General features: G+C 40.5%; 1 protein-coding gene across 5 annotated transcripts in view; it reads left to right on the top strand.

The window, feature by feature from the left end:
• The window catches only part of ATG4A (autophagy related 4A cysteine peptidase), a 75,646-nt gene that overhangs the window by 32,068 nt on the left and 27,667 nt on the right, over window positions 1-15,911 (top strand). For 4 of the 5 annotated variants that reach the window (XM_043457819.1, XM_043457822.1, XM_043457820.1 and 1 more), the window contains exons 2-4: window positions 11,880-11,990; window positions 13,386-13,457; window positions 15,736-15,834. In XM_043457819.1, the coding sequence (XP_043313754.1) occupies window positions 11,880-11,990; window positions 13,386-13,457; window positions 15,736-15,834 (282 nt within the window). Of the gene's footprint in view, window positions 1-5,810; window positions 6,007-11,879; window positions 11,991-13,385; window positions 13,458-15,735; window positions 15,835-15,911 lie in introns of all 5 variants that reach the window. The other variant, XM_043457818.1, reaches the window with a different exon arrangement.

Below are 15,911 nucleotides of genomic sequence, written 5' to 3'. Positions count from 1 at the left end.
GTCCCAAGCCACCTATTTAATCCCATTGCTCAGTATTCTCTGGAACCTGTCCCCATCTCTGACATGCACGTAAGGTGTTCCTCTCATCTGGAATATTCTCCACACTCATCTCTGCTCATTTAGGGACCAAGTGGTAATTTAGGGACCAGTTCACATCCTACATCCCCCTTGAAATCTTCCCTGATGACTCTAATACTCGGGGACTTCCCCCACTTCTGAATTTTTGACAGTACTTAGTTATTATCAACACTTGCCTATGTACATTACCTTTTATTTTTAGCTCTTTCCTTTTACCTAAGGTTCATGTGTTTAACTAGATTATGACTTTATGATGCCTTTGCTTGTTCATTTAACATTTAGTGAATGTGTATGAGGATGTTTCCCCTGTATTTCTCACAGAACCAAGTATGGAACTTAATAAACAATTGCTGGCTCATTTATTTAGAAATTCACACAGAATCTCTTAAGAAAGAGACAAGTGAACCTATCTTCTTTTCTAAGAGCTTGGAGTACCCCTACTAACAACCTACCCTACCGTCACCTCCAGTAGAATCATAGAAACACTGTTAGAATAGGACTGCAATAGAACTGTGATGACAAAACTATTCTACAACTGTGCTGTCCAGTATGGTAGCCACTAGCACATGTGGCTGTTGAGTACTTGAAATGTGGCTAATGCAACTAACTTAATTTTTAGTTGTGTTTAACTTGAATTAATTTAAATGTAGGCAGCTACACGTGGTTACCGTATTGGATAGCATAGGTCTAGACCAGTGATATTCCAACTTCTTTAATCCAAGAATACAATGATAAATAAATTTTATATTTCAATCCAGTTTAAATACACACAACCAACTGATGAGTTATGATGTGCTGTTTAAAAACATATGCTTGTCATTTTATATATGGAGAATCAAGGCCCAAAGAAGTGCAGTAAGTTTTCCAAGGCCACATAGCTAGTTAGTGGCAGAGTGGGACTAGAACTTACATTTTAGGATTCTTAAGCTAGAGCTATTTTCAGGAGGGATATGGAATGACTCCACCTTTTCTTCACCATGACAAAATAAAAGCCACTCCCAATGTTTTTCTTTTTAATGTTAGAGAAAAAACATTTGACACACTCATTCTTACTAAATATTGTCATATTGTCTTGCTTCCTACATGAAACATGGGCTCTGTATTTGAGTATTGCTGCTTTTTGGTTTGGATACTGTCCAAAATTAAAGATACATACGATGGAGGCTTGCTGTGGACCCACTGGATGATGTGACACTGGCACTAATGTGAAATGGCCTTCCTTGGGAATACAGCCATACTTTCCATAAAAACAGATTGATTCTTAAGGACAACAAAACCCACTGATGAAGAATCAAGGTGATTCTCACCTCAGTTTGTGGAATTTGCCTCAAATCTTGAATTATAAAGTGACCAAATACTTTTTCTCCTTCCCTCCTCCTCCCTCCAATATGCTACCCTCTTTATATGCCTTATCAACAAAGATAACCATTATAAAAGTGGCATCTTTTTATTCTTCTGAAAAGTGCATCTTTTCAAAAAGATCAGAGTTACCATATCAAAAGCAGAAAGAGGCAGCCATCTAGAGATTCAGTAGTCTCTGTGGTAAGTGCATTCCTGACCCATTTGTACATGGAATTCCATTTCCTCATGGGTGTATCTAAAGGTGTTTCAGGTAGCAAACAGCAGGCAATAATTGTCCCTAAGTGTAAAAAACAAACAAAATATACTTTACAAGATGATAAGCTTTTCAAACTTGTCACTTTAAAGAAAACCAGAAAGATTCCATTTTTTAAATTGCATTTGATTCTACCATTGTTGACAATAAGATGAACTGACTGAAATCTTTAAGAAATGTTGTATTTTGAGGGGCCAAATTTCTATGGTCCAGTTGCTTTTTCTAGCTGAAAACCAAAGGGTCTTATCACTTAGCAATGGTTCCCTTGACAACTGGACTGGTTATCTCTGCCGACTCATCCTGAAATCTGTCAGGTGCAGATTCCTGTCTTGCACCAACACCAATACTAGTCAGTTCAGTAGAATCTTAAAAAGTCATAAACTTTAGCTGAATAACTCTTTGGCTAAGATTTTCTAGCCTAAGTCTAAAAATGACAAGATTCTTTTCTTAGGGTGTCAGAGTTTACACTGGTCTGTAGAGAAATTATTCAAGTCTTTGGCATTCTTTGACAATCCAGCATCACTAAGGTGTGATTCGCTGAATAAATTCAAGGAAACTTGCAGTTTTGAACATGAAAATCCCCTGTGAAATGCTAAGAATTGCTATCTAGTTCTTTATTTTCAAAATTCTTGGTTGTCAGAAAAGCAGGGCACTGGGAGGAAGAGAAATGAAAATGGGGGCAGGGCCTATGCACAGACAAGCAGAGGCTGAGAAGACCAGGATACTACATGGACCCAGGAGGAAGGGGATGAAGGTACATTTTAGGCTGAGTTTTATTCTTCTGGATTCCTCCTGCCTTCCTCAGCTCTGTTAATCAACCTGCTATCTACCAGGCACCTCTACGTGACCCCTGTGCAGGTTGATTTTCCTCTGCATTTTTTATAACCTCTCATTCCTTTGTCAAGCAAATCCATGAATCCAACATGTTCTGGTTGGATCAAGATTATTATCCCCCTACCCCCCACCACTATGTGTTTTCTGCTACCATTTCATTATACTTGAAAAATGCAAGTTATTTTTTACTCTCTGTCTCACTTTTCCTAGACCCATCCCACATGCTTGCCAAATCCTTTTGGTGTTCCCCCAACCAGGAGTTTCTTCCCTTCCCCTATCCCACTTTTTTTTAATCTTTTTTTCACTAAGGTTCCACTTTTTTTTTTTTTTATTAAATTTTTGGCCACACTGCTTGGCATGTAGGATGTCAGTTCCCTGACTAGGCACCGAACCTGTGCCCCCTGCAGTGGGAGCATTGAGTCTTTTTTAATATTTTTAGTTTTTAAATGTATTAATTTTTAGTTGGAGGATAATTACTTTACAATATTGTATTGATTTCTGCCATACATCAACATGAATCAGTACACATGTGTCCCCTCCCTCTTGAACTTCCCTCCTACCTCCCACTCCATCCCACCCCTCTAGGTTGTCATAGAGCACTGGGCTTGAGCTCTATCATACAGCCAATTCCCACTGGCTGGGAAGCACAGAGTCTTAAGCACTGGACTGCCAGGGAAGTCCTGAGGCTCAGCTTTAATGCTACCTTTTCAGGTTGTTGAAGGTCCTTTCATCCCCAAATTAATCATTTGTCGCCTTCCACATCACTTTCCTTTTTAAAATTGAAATGTAGTCGATTTACAATATTAGTTTCAGGTATACAGCACTGTGATTCAATATTTTTACAGCTTATACTCTATTAAAAGCTACTACAAGATGATAGCTATAATTTCCTCTGCTATATGCAATATATACTTGTTGCTTCTCTATCTTATACATAGTAGTTTTTATCTCTTAATCCCATACCCCTAATTTGCCCTTCTCCTCTCCTCTCTCCCCTTTGGTAACCATTAATTTGTTTTCTTTATCTGTAAGTCTGTTTCTGTTTTACATATATATTTGCATTATTATTTTTTATATTGCACATATAAGTGATATCATACTGCATTTGTATTTATCTCGCTTATTTCACTAAACATAGTATTTTCTAGGTCTATCCATGTTGCTGCAAATGGCAGTATTTCATCCTTTTTATGACCAAGTAGTATTCCATTGTATCTATATATACCACATCTTCTTTATTCAGCTGTTGATGGACTCTTGGGTTGCTTCCATATCTTGGCTATTGTACATAGTGCTGCTATGAATTTTGGGGTGTATGTATCTTTTTTAGTGTTTTCGTTTTTTCTAAGTATGTTATCAGGAGTAGCATTGCTGGATCATGTGGTAGTTCTGTTTTTAATTTATTGAGGAACCTCCATACTGTTCTCCATAGTGGCTGCACAAATTTACCTTCCCACCAGCAGTGTACACAGGTTCTCTTTTCTTCACATTGTTTCCAACATTCATTATTTGTAGGCTTTTTGATAATAGCCATTCTGACAGGTGTGAGATCATATCTCCTTGTTACTTTGATTTGCATTTCTCTGATAATTAGTGATGTTGAGTATCTTGTCATATAGCTGTTAGCCATCTGTATGTCTTCTTTGGAAAAAAGTCTGTTCAGGTCTGCTCATTTTTAAATCATTTAAAATTAGTTTTTACCATTTTTTAATCATTTTGTGTTCTTGATGTCATATCATAGTCTATATTGTCAGTATTATCCCTTTACTGTTTATTGTAGATATAATTGCTTATACAGTTTTTTTGTCTTTTAATTTACATACTGGCTTATTTAAGTGTTTGACCCCAGTCCTTACTACATATTTGCCTTTCCTAGTGGGATTTTCCCTTTACTATAGATTCTTACTACTTTTCCATTTAGAAAAGACCCTTCAGCTTTTCTTTTATTGTACGTTTAGTACTGAGAAACTCTTTTAATTTTTGTTTATCTGAGAAGTTCTTTATTTCTCCTTCTAAATGATAATTTTCTGGGTAGATTGTCGTAGGTTGCAAGTTTTTACCTTTTAGCACTTTAAATATATCATTTCACTCCTTTCTGGCCTGCAAGGTTTCTGCAGAGAAATCAGCTGATAGCCTTATGGAGGTTGCCTTGCAAATGACTCTTGTTTTTCTCCTGCTGCCTTTAGAATCCTGTCTTTATCATTCACTTTTGCCATTTTAATATGATAAATGTTGGTGTGGGTCTATTTGGAAGGCAGCTATGCTGACCACTATACCACCAACGCTATGTGTGGGTCTATTTGAATTTATCTTATTTGGGATCCTGTGTGATTCCTATACCCGTATATCTTTTTCCTTCTTTAGGTTTGGGAGTTTTCAGGCATAATTTCTTCAAATACATTTTTTATCTTCCTTTCTCTCTCTTCTCCTTCTGGAACCCATATAATGCGAATGTTTGGATGCTTAATGTTATCCCAGGAATATCTTCAATTGCTTTATTATTTTTTTTTAATTTGCTTTTCTTACTGCTGTTCTGATTGGTTGTTTTCCATTTTTCTGACTTCTAGATCACTTACGTGTTCCTCTGTATTACTTTGTCTGCTGTTCATTCCTTCTAGTGTGTCTTTTATTTCAAGCTATTGAATTATTCATTTCTGACTGGGTCTTCTTTATATTTTCTAGTTCCTTGCTGAAATGTTCTCTGATTACATCAACTGTTTTCCCTAATTCAGTTAACATTTTTATTACCAATATTTTGAATTCTTTATCTTGTAAATTTTTTTATTTCTTTTTTTAAATCTGTTTTCTTTCTCTTTCATTATTTTTCAGGGATTTTCTCCTGCTCTTTCAATTGAGAGTAGTTACTCTGCCTTTTCATTCTGCTTGACTTTCTTGCCTCTATGAGTTTAGGTGAAACAGTTGTCTACTGCAGTCTTGAAAGTATATTTTTCGGTGGAACCATCTCTCTACTGTGTGTGCCCACTGTGTTTGGTGTGAGAGCTAGATTTGATGTGAACACAAGTCATTCTCGGTGGAGCCATCTCTATACAGACTGTGTGTGCTCAATGCCTTTGGTGGGAGAGCTGGATTTGATGTGCACACAAGTCACATCTTTCCTCAGTGCACTGGCCACTATCACCTAGGTAATGGGTGTGACTGGAGACAGAGCCGCTAGAGCTGGTGGTGAGTGTGAGATGGGACTTCCTTTCTGCTCAGTGGCTGTCACCACCCTCTCAGGGGTGGGGCCTGAGCTGACTCTGTTTTTCTCTTCTCCTCACACTAGGACCTTTGCCCCAGAGAAGGGGAATGCTAAAGCAAGTGGGGCCCCATATGCTGACTGCCTGTCCACGGCTTCACTCAGGCATAGCTTCTGGTGCAGATCCCCTTTGTCCCTCACAGCCTTCACCACCCCTGCCCTGTTATGGAACCTGTCTACAGGAAAGACGGAGCCTGTGTGAACTCTCCACGTCTATTAGGAGGTCAGTGTGGTACAGTGGCCGCTGTCAGACACCTGGGGGGTTCTGAGGCACTGCTTCAGTAAGAGCTAAGAAAGTTCTACTCAGACCTCTGTGTCCTATGGTTGAATCTTTTCCTCTGTCGTGGGCACCCCAGATCCAGTTCAGCACTATGGCATGGGTTGAGCAGGACCAGAGTATTCACTGGTCTCAGGCTGGCGGGCATGGCAAAATGGTCACAGGAAACCCAGAGCTGCTAGGGCAGACCTCTCTCTGCCTTGCCTCAGGGGCAGTTCTCCATTGTCTCTCACAGCTGTTCACTGTCCCCAGCCTTAGCTGTTCCTGCCCTGTTGTGGAACTGCTCCATACGGCAGGCGGGGGCTTTGTGATCACTCTGTTTGTATCAGGGTGGGGGACGAGCTGTGGTGGGGTGGCTGCCATCTGAGATCTGGGTGACTTCTGGGGGTTGCTGTTTGAGTAGGTGTCAACAATGGCTATTGCTGCCCCACTCAGGCATTACCCTGGGACTTGGTCACCTCTGTGTCCCATGGTCAAGTCCTTTCCCTGGTTATGGCTTCCCAGATCCAATTGCTGTGCCATGACGTGAAATGGACAGGATGGGAGTGTTGCTCGGTACTTTGGGCTGGGGTACATGGCTAGCTGGTTGTTGGAAACCCAGCGGGCTCAGAGCAGATCTTTTTCTGCCCTGCCTCAAAGACAGCCAGTGCATGCCCTCCTCATGAGTGGAGTCCAGTCCTCCGGCCAGCCAAGGGGGCTTGTCTCCTCTACATAGGACCCCAGGTCTGGGACACCCAATCTGTGGCTTGACCTGATCGCTCTCCACCTTTGCAACCTCCCTTTTCTTCTGATTCCCCTCCCAAGGGCACAGGTCTTGACTTAATTACTTTTCTTCCCTTCCTACTGGATTATGTGTGGATTGTTCTTACAACAGGAGTGCTTCTGCCAGTTTCCAGTTAGTTTCAGTGAGAATTGTTCCATGTGTAGATGTATTTTTGATGCATTTGTAGCGGGAGTAGGCTACACTTCTTCTTACTCCACCATCTTGATCTCTTTTCTCTCACTTTCCTTTCTTATAGTACTTACTGTTTGTTTTCAGACCTATCCTCTCTACTAGATTAAATGCTTTGGACGATGGAGGCTACATCTCAGTGATGTCTTTTCCATTGTGCTTAGCATATAGTGCGTATATGCCTGCTAAGTTGCTTCAGTCGTGTCTGACTCTTTGCGACCCTATGCCCACCAGGCTCCTCTGTCCATGGGATTCTCCAGGCTAGAATACTGGAGTGGGTTGCCATGCCCTCCTCCAGGGAATCTTCCCAACCCAGGGATCGAACCCACATCTCTTAGGTCTCATGCATTGGCAGGTAGTTTCTTTACCAGTAGCACCACCTGGGAAGCCCCCTTAGCACATAGTAGGTACTGTGTAAAAGTTGATGGAATGAATATATCAATGTATATTCAGCCCTTACCATACCTGTCTCCTGTGACCATTTTCTCATGATTTTGAAGGTGTGACCTGACAATATGTTGAATGTGTGTATATTAAACTAGTAAATATACCAAAAAGGAAACAGACTGACAGAGAAAAAGTGAGTGGTTACTAGTGGGGAGAGAAATGTGGGAAGGGGAAGATAAGGGTAATGGGTTAAGAGGCACAAAGTACTTTGTAATAAGCTGCAAGTACATATAGTACAGAACAGGGAACATAGTCAATATTTTACAATAACTATAAATGGTATGGGCTTCCCTGGTGGCTCAGATGGTAAACAACCTGCCTGCAGTGCAAGAGACCCAGGTTCGATCCCTGGATTGGGAAGATCCCCTGGAGGAGGAAGTAGCAACCCATTCTAGTATTCTTGCTGGAGAATCTCATGGACAGAGGAGCCTGGCGGGCTATAGTCCATGGAGTCACAAAGAGTTGGACATGACTGAATGACTAACACTTTCACTTTTTTTTTTCACAAGCAAGATACTCTGTGGTCTCTCAGGCTTTTTCTGGCCCTGAGACTCTGTGACCTTTTGACTTCCCTTTAGAGTCTTTTTATTGTTTGTGGGGAAAGAAACCCCCACAGAATCTAGGAGACTTGATGTACAAGCTTTGTTAAGTGCTATTAGAAAGTCTGTTATTTAAAGTGATTTTTTTCATTTACTTGCCATTTTACAAAATAACCCTTACAAATGTAGTCAGTCACTGGAAAGCAAATTATTCAAGTAAGTCATCAGCAAAAATAGCAGAGTGAAGACTTCTGAAAATTCTACCCGTAATAGAAATGAAAAGAATTGGTAAAAATGATCAGAACCAACTTTTGCAGCACTCTGGAAATTAACCAAAGGTTTGCACCAATCTGTGGAATATTCATTTATTCATGAAAAATGACTGCCTTATAATAGTCAGCTTTGTGGCATTTTCACTTGTGCTATGCCCATCTTTTGCTCTCCAGCTTTGCAGTGGCCTTGAGAATTCACAGCTTGCAACCATAGGGAAAGCCAGCAACCTGGTAACCCCTGGAGGATGCAGAACAGGTTTGAAACTCCTGTAAATCCTCATTTCTAGAGAACTGTCATTATTTGATCTGTCTGGCGATTCCCCAGAAAACCCCACATGTAAAACTTTATTTGTCCTGACTTGGAGGTGCAGATAGCCTCCCCCTCTCTGGGTTGAGGGGGCTTTTCTGGAAAACTACTAGAGGCAACTGATTAACTTCACAGCTATTTGAGGAGTAGATAACAAAAAAGTTTGAAAGGTAAAGCTGAAGAATAATATATTTGTTGGGAAAACAACAAATTTGTTTGAAAAGTTCAGGCATATTCTTGGGAACCTAGAGGACCACATGCCTACTCAGGGATGTGTGCAGTCTCAAGGCTATGTACTTGCTCAGGAAAGACCTGAGAAGTCCCTCAGCTCTCACTCTGGCTGACCTGGAGCTCTGTATAAGCAGAAAGGGAAGACTAAGGCAGAGTTAATCAACTGCCTGGCTGAGTGTTGAAGGCATGCCCTAGCATGTACACAGAGCGTCTTGGCCAAGACTGGGAGACTTTTTGGTCCCAGGAGCTTATGGAAATCTCTTTCTCAGTTATTATTTGACTACTAACCTAACCCAGCAGAGACTTCATTCTTTTTAATGATTATTAAAGTAGAATGGAACAGAGTGAAGCCTGTTGCCCATCAGACCTTATTGAAGCTGATTCTTGGTCCACCAAGCTGCAATGTTTGTAGCTCTGCCTGTATAGTTCCTATGTCTTTAAACAGGTTGAAAGGGCAAGGAGCTCATATAAGTCTGATGCCTTGTTTGTTAATTTTAAGGTAAGACAAACGTAGTTTATGAAAATTTCTTTCAGAAGGATTGGTGTTAGTGAGAACTGATTTGTTTGGAAATGCCATTTCACTTCTGCACCTCAACCACAACCCGGTTGGCTTCTTCATCTTTCTGAGTTCTTGTGGAAGATCAAGTCCGCTTTCCTCCCCAGACTCCCTTTTATACACTCTCCTCATGTTATCGCTCTGTACTTCTGTTAATCTCATCTAGTCTGGCTTTCTTTTGTTTCATCCCTGTAGCTTTCAACTCAGGCTGGTTATGGGCTGACACACTGCATTCTTGGAGTCTATTTCCTAAGAGGAGACTCTGGAAGAATAGAAACTGTAATTGCCCTTTTTCCTGGCCTGGGGGTGAGGGGTGTAAGAGCAAGAGGAAAATTCGTTGGCTATCATTTTGGTCAGAGCCATCTCAAATGAAGCAGTGCAGTTCTCACAGGCTGTAAGGAGCTGTACTAATTTGACCAGATAACTGGGCAATGACTCACTGAGACAGGGTTGGCAATAGAGAATTTTTTTTTCAGCCAGTACTAAAAAAAGACCCAAGGCTTATATGCATGCATGCTGTACATTCATCCAATACCACCTTCCTCATCCCTACCAGGGGAATGCCAGAGAGGTTGCCCCTTTCCAACATTTCTCTCAAATTGCTTCTTTTTCTGACTCACCCCTCCCCTCTGCGCCCCTTTTCTAGGCTGCACTGGATGTTTGTTTTAACCTGATTTCTCTTGCCTGTGAGGGGTGGAGAATAGGGTGGGAAGGTACACAGTGTGATTTACGCCACCTCTGTCCACCACCTCCTGGGGATGGCCTGACCTGGATGATCATTTTTAGCCTGCTATTTCCTGAGCATGGGCCAGGGGCTGCGGCCAGGGGCAGAAAGGCTAAGACTGTGACACAAGCTCCCTGGCAGATTTGGCAGTGATAAGTTTTCACTGGGGAATGAAATGGCTGTCTCATTTCTAACTTCTGTACATTGGAAATAGCGCCATGGCTGTGACCCTAATGATGAAAACATCTTGAGGAGAAAGGCTACCTAAATCCCTGAGAGACTGGACTTCTGTCACATATTTCAAGAAGAGCAGTATCCCCGGGTAGCTGTGTTTCTAAAATTATAACTTCAAACAAATTATGACTTCAATGTATACAAATTATACAAAGTATAATGTCAGCTTCCAACTGAGTAGTCTGTTTTCATGATCAGATAAGACTCATCTATTTATTTCTATGAAAGACCATTTATTTCTATGAAAACAGCATGCTCCTGCCTTAGAAAACAAAGCCAGAAGAAAGCAATTTGTCCTTTCAAGTGAGCTAAACACATCCCACAATGATATTTTTTTATAGGGAACTATTCCCTTGGCGCTCTTAGGGGCTGATCTGGGAGAGCCCTTGCAGCTACTAGTAGCTGCACAAAATGGCCCCTACTGGCTCTGAGCTCCCATCTCTGTAGGATCTAGGAGCCTCCAATTGCCGAGATGATAAGATGTGTGCTCGGTTGTCTCAGCTTTGAACTTGAAATATGATTTGTCATTGAAATAGCACTATAAACTATGAAATATACTAACAATTTCATTTTTCTGCTTATAGGTTAAGATAGATTTTTCTGGGCTGGCTTGGAAACTTATTTACCACCTATGATATTCTTTCTCTCAGAAAATTACTGGCTTGGCCAAAAGGTTTGTTCAGGTTTTCCTGCAACATCATATGGAAAAATCCGAATTAACTTTTTGGCCGAGTCAGTACTTGAAACTTTTGTGATAAGATCCTTCCCTTCACAAGTCAATCTTGAGTCTTTTAGCAGATCCTTTCCCCGCAGGCGGTACAGAAGTGAATTTTAACTCATCCCACATTACCTGGACATAAGTTCTGAGAGTGTGGCCTATGAACTTATGAGATTTAATTGTATTTTGTTCAGTTCCTTTCTGTTAAGAGATAACCATGGTCATTTGCGAATCCCAAGAACAAGTTCTATTTATAGCTGCTTCAAGATTCTTCTTTGCAGAAGTTGTAAGTGAATAAAACACTAACTTACTGATAAAACATCTGGACTTCCAGCTAAAATATTACATTTTCAGAGCTGTATATATAGTGTTTCAGGCTTGTCATAGCCCCCTTCTAAGCCACTGGCTGCTAGAAACCTCACATTAGTCCCTGGGGTCTGATTAGACATGGAAAGGGGTCAGGTATGCAGGTACTATTGTGTCACCTTGTACTACACTCACACTAGGACAAGCTAGAAAGTGGCTGTTTACAAAGAAAGCCCCATTGGAAAAAAAGGTTTGATGTAATTGTGACCAAAACATCACTCAGAGATGGTGCCAAATGGGACCATGATAAAAGGAAGGTCTAAACAGGTGGTCAAAAGGAAATCCCTCTCTTAAAAGATTTTGAGGCCCCATAAGTGTCTTCATTTCTCAAGCAGGAGGATTTGCTTCCATTAGATTCCAGTGGTGAATCTAAAAAAAATCTAATTTTTACCTTCAGGAGAAAGGTAATAATTAATAAATCATAGAAGCAAGTCCCCTGTATTACATTTTGCTTACGTTTCTTTCCTTTTCAGTTTTATCCAAGTATGAAAACCAGATTACTATTTTTGCTGACTACCTAGAAGAGTTTCCAGATACAGATGAGCTGGTATGGATCTTGGGAAAACAGCATCTTCTTAAAACGGGTAAGGTTTGGTTGCATTTGTCTGTGAGAACCCAAATGAGGTGGGTGCCTGAGGTCAAAGTCCTACCCTGTTTTCCTTCTTGGGTTGATAAGGGGTTAATGCTACTGCTAGGCAGATTTACTTTACAGCCAGAGGAGTTTAAGCCTCCGGCCCCTTTCTTGCATGCAAGGACCCTTCTGAGGCCCTAGCAGTGTGTTCACATGATCATAGGTATTTGTACAATTTGAAAAAGTCATATTTTTTTTTCCTTAAAGGAGAACCCCCCAATTCTATAAGCCTCGGGTTTCAAAAAACATGGACCGGCTCCAGGTATTACTAACCAGTATCTAGTCCTTGATGACTACATACTTCTCATTCCTCTCATGTCCTTTTCTCCCCATTATATAGATGAGGAAACTGAAGCTCAGAGAAGTTAAGTAACAAGGCCACACAGTTGATAAGCAGCAGAATCAGGGCTCAAACCCAGGCAGAGCATGACTCCAGAAGTCTTACTCTTGACCATTTTACGTCTGCTTCCCATACTGTGCTAGGCACTGGCGACATGAAGGGGAAGAAAAATCCAGACAGCTCAGCTTTCTGATTTGTTCAAAGGAAAGGCAGAAGAGAAAATAGAGAGTAATGGTTAAAACTGAATTTCCTTTTCTTCTTTTAAAGTGCAATGACTATAAATTCTGTACAGAATTACAAATATAGATGTGTTGTTGAGAAGGGTGAGAGAGAAGACTAAGAAAGACAGAAGCACATCTAAGTACAGATGGACATGTGGAAGCCATATTTGTGGCCACTGAAGTAAATTTACGCTGTAAAATATATACAGGAAAGCATGCTTTGAAAAAAATAACGAAAGCATTTGTAATGTTATATCTCCATTTAGATTACAAATGCCAGTGCACTAGGTAGTATTGATAAATTTCTTACACACTTAATTTGCTTAGCAGGGACATCTTTTTAGTTTATGTGCATACACACATGCCAACAACCTATCCCTCGTTTTATGTAACAGACCATGGATGCTAGTGAGAGATCCAGCCAACCATCAGGCAGGGGCTGACTGCCTTGTCAATAGGTTACCCAGGATCCTTGCTTTTCTTAGTCCTTGTCTTTTGGCCACATGATCTCAGTGTTAAGTACCTGCTGGGGCTATGGAGCTCAGTGAGGAGATAGGAGCCACTCAGCATCATTGTAGCCAGTAGCTCTGGTCAAAATATAGGTGGGAGGAAATACTGAAATTATTTGGCTAAAATGAGATTGGGTTTCCTATGAATTTCCCTTAGCCTCGTAACAATGGAAATGACTGGTTATTTGAAATTGAGTTTGCCCCTGGCTCAGAAATCAAAGACAGATATCTTTAGATGGGATACGGTGATTTAATTTTAATTTCACATTTAATTACAGAAAAATCTAAGCTGTTATCTGATATAAGTGCTCGTCTATGGTTTACATACAGGAGGAAATTTTCACCAATTGGTATGTATATCATTTGTTATACTGTGCTTTCTTCCTTGTAGATAGCTTTCCTGAGGTTATAAGTGATATCACGGAAACCTCAGAATTAACAACTCACTATGGCGAAGAATTTAGTTTGGGGGAGTAGTTGATTAAGTCTTATGCTTCATACAGAAGTTTCATTGCTGATGTGCCTCAGCATGTATGGTTCCATGGTGTTAATGTGTAATGCCGGTTTACTTTTGAGCCCACCTCCAAATGTTTGGGCACTAGAGATATTGTTTTAAGTCTAAGAGTAACAAAACATTCAAACTTTTAATTTGATACAATCCACTACTTTATGGAGTTATTTGATTATTAAAGATGACTGTACCTTGAAGGAAAGAAAATAATTCTCTTGCTTTTTTTTTTTCCTTTCCTATGATATGAAAACACTTTGCCACTGAGAAATGAATTATAGTGGATATCCTTGGAGCTAATTCTAGGCAGTTAAGAGTACCAGCTGCTGTCTAGAAAAAAGGATAGTTTAATGAGCTAAGTGAATAGGATCCCTCCAGAGAAAATTTGTAAAATGTTTGCAAACAGGTTACTTCTTTCTGATCTTGTGGTCCTATAGAAAAGGATCACCAAACTCACTTGGTGGAAGCTATTCTCCTAGAGGAAACCTGTCTGACTTATTTTGTTTGGGGACTGGACCTAATAACTGGAGTGAAATCTATCTTTCTGATAAGTGTGAAAAATGAAGTTCACACAGTACCTGAGCGAAATACACAAAAGAACAATCTTTACTACTCAGTAATTCTAAACTGTTAACTTTTTCTGGATGAAGAGATCTTTGCAAGATTTGAAAACATTTGCAATTCAACTCTGACAGTGTTTTGAAAGAGATGATCCCTTCTTTATGTGGGCTTCATTGCATATTTCCATACTAATCTGGCCTATAATCCCACCATTAGCAAGAGCCAACAGACTCCACTTCCAGCTGACAAGTTGGCTCAACTCTCCTCATCTTGCTGTAGCAACTCTCCTTCAGTCCCCACAACAAAAGGAAAGGAGCAACCATCTTGGCCCACTTGTCTTACATGGTTGATGATGTTGTTTATGGTTAGTCTTGTGAGACCATGCTTATAGCATACTTTTCCACTTCTGTGTTGGGAGAGGCAATGAAAGCATAATGTCTCCTCTGCCATCCCAGTTGTCTCACTTCAAAGTACTTTGAAAAAGAATATTGAGCACCGCCCCCCGCCCCGGCCACGTATATAGGATTTTTGCTACATCAAGTGTTCTTCAAATGGAACCTATTATCTTATTAACTGGTTTTGTGCCTTTTAAAAATATAGTATATTTCTAATTTATTAATAGTATTTTATATTAGGGCTTCCCTGGTGGCTCAGTGGTAAAGAATCCACCTGCCAACGCAGGAGACACGGGTTCAATTCCTGGGTCAGGAGGATCCCCTGGAGGAGGAAATGGCTGCTCATTCCAATATTTTTGCCAGGATAATCCCATGGACAGAGAAGCCTGGTGGGCCCCAGTCCATGGAATTGCAAAGAGTCCACTTAGTGACTAAACAACAACATTATGACCATACTCATCATACCAAATATTTACATCATCTTGAATGAGTGGTAGAATACTTTTATAGATACTCTCTCATTTAATTCTTATAGTATCCACTGATAGTAGGCAAGGTATATGCTATTATCTCCAGTTTACAGATGAGACTTAGAGTAGGTAACTAGAGACTGGTCTTCTGATGCCTAACCTAGGACTCTTTCCTCTATTTTACATTCTCCTTACCATTCAGAGCTTCATAATGTATATTTAGAATGGTCAAGAGCCTTCCAGATTTCCTTGACCATACTGATGATCAACTTTGGTAGCATTTATTCCTTAACTCAGATAAGATAGCCCTCCTCTGGAAGTGAGCTGTGAAAAGCCAGATTTGGTCAGGCAGATGATGACATGGCATGGATTAAGTGTTGGTAGTCATACATGGTAGTCAGTCATCTACCAAAATTGAATGCATACCTGGATGTCTCTAAGCAGAAAACATACAGGGCAGGTCTTGTTCATTTGTTTGTTTTGCCTTAGGTCATGGAACCCGTTTTGGTTAACTCAGCATTATCTTTGCAAGTTCCATCCTGTAACAAATCTTGTTTGATATCTGGCTTTATCTCTTGCCTCTCTATTCTGAGTATGTGTGCCTATCTATATTGTATGATTCTCCAATATGCTGATGTTTCAGGAAAGGGCAATTTAATGAACTCACGTTCATTCTCATCCCTTTTGCCAACAGGGGGAACAGGCCCTTCGTCAGATGCTGGCTGGGGATGTATGCTACGCTGTGGACAGATGATGCTGGCTCAAGCCCTTATCTGCAGACACTTGGGAAGGGGTAAGTTAAATTTGTTCTGTCTCGGAGACCTCTGCAGTCGCATTTACTGCTGATGGTTTAACCTTGGTGCTAATGGG

This window comes from Cervus canadensis, chromosome X, assembly GCF_019320065.1.
Source record: "Cervus canadensis isolate Bull #8, Minnesota chromosome X, ASM1932006v1, whole genome shotgun sequence".
NCBI lineage: Eukaryota > Metazoa > Chordata > Mammalia > Artiodactyla > Cervidae > Cervus > Cervus canadensis.
This window is presented reverse-complemented; position numbering and strand designations above follow the sequence as displayed.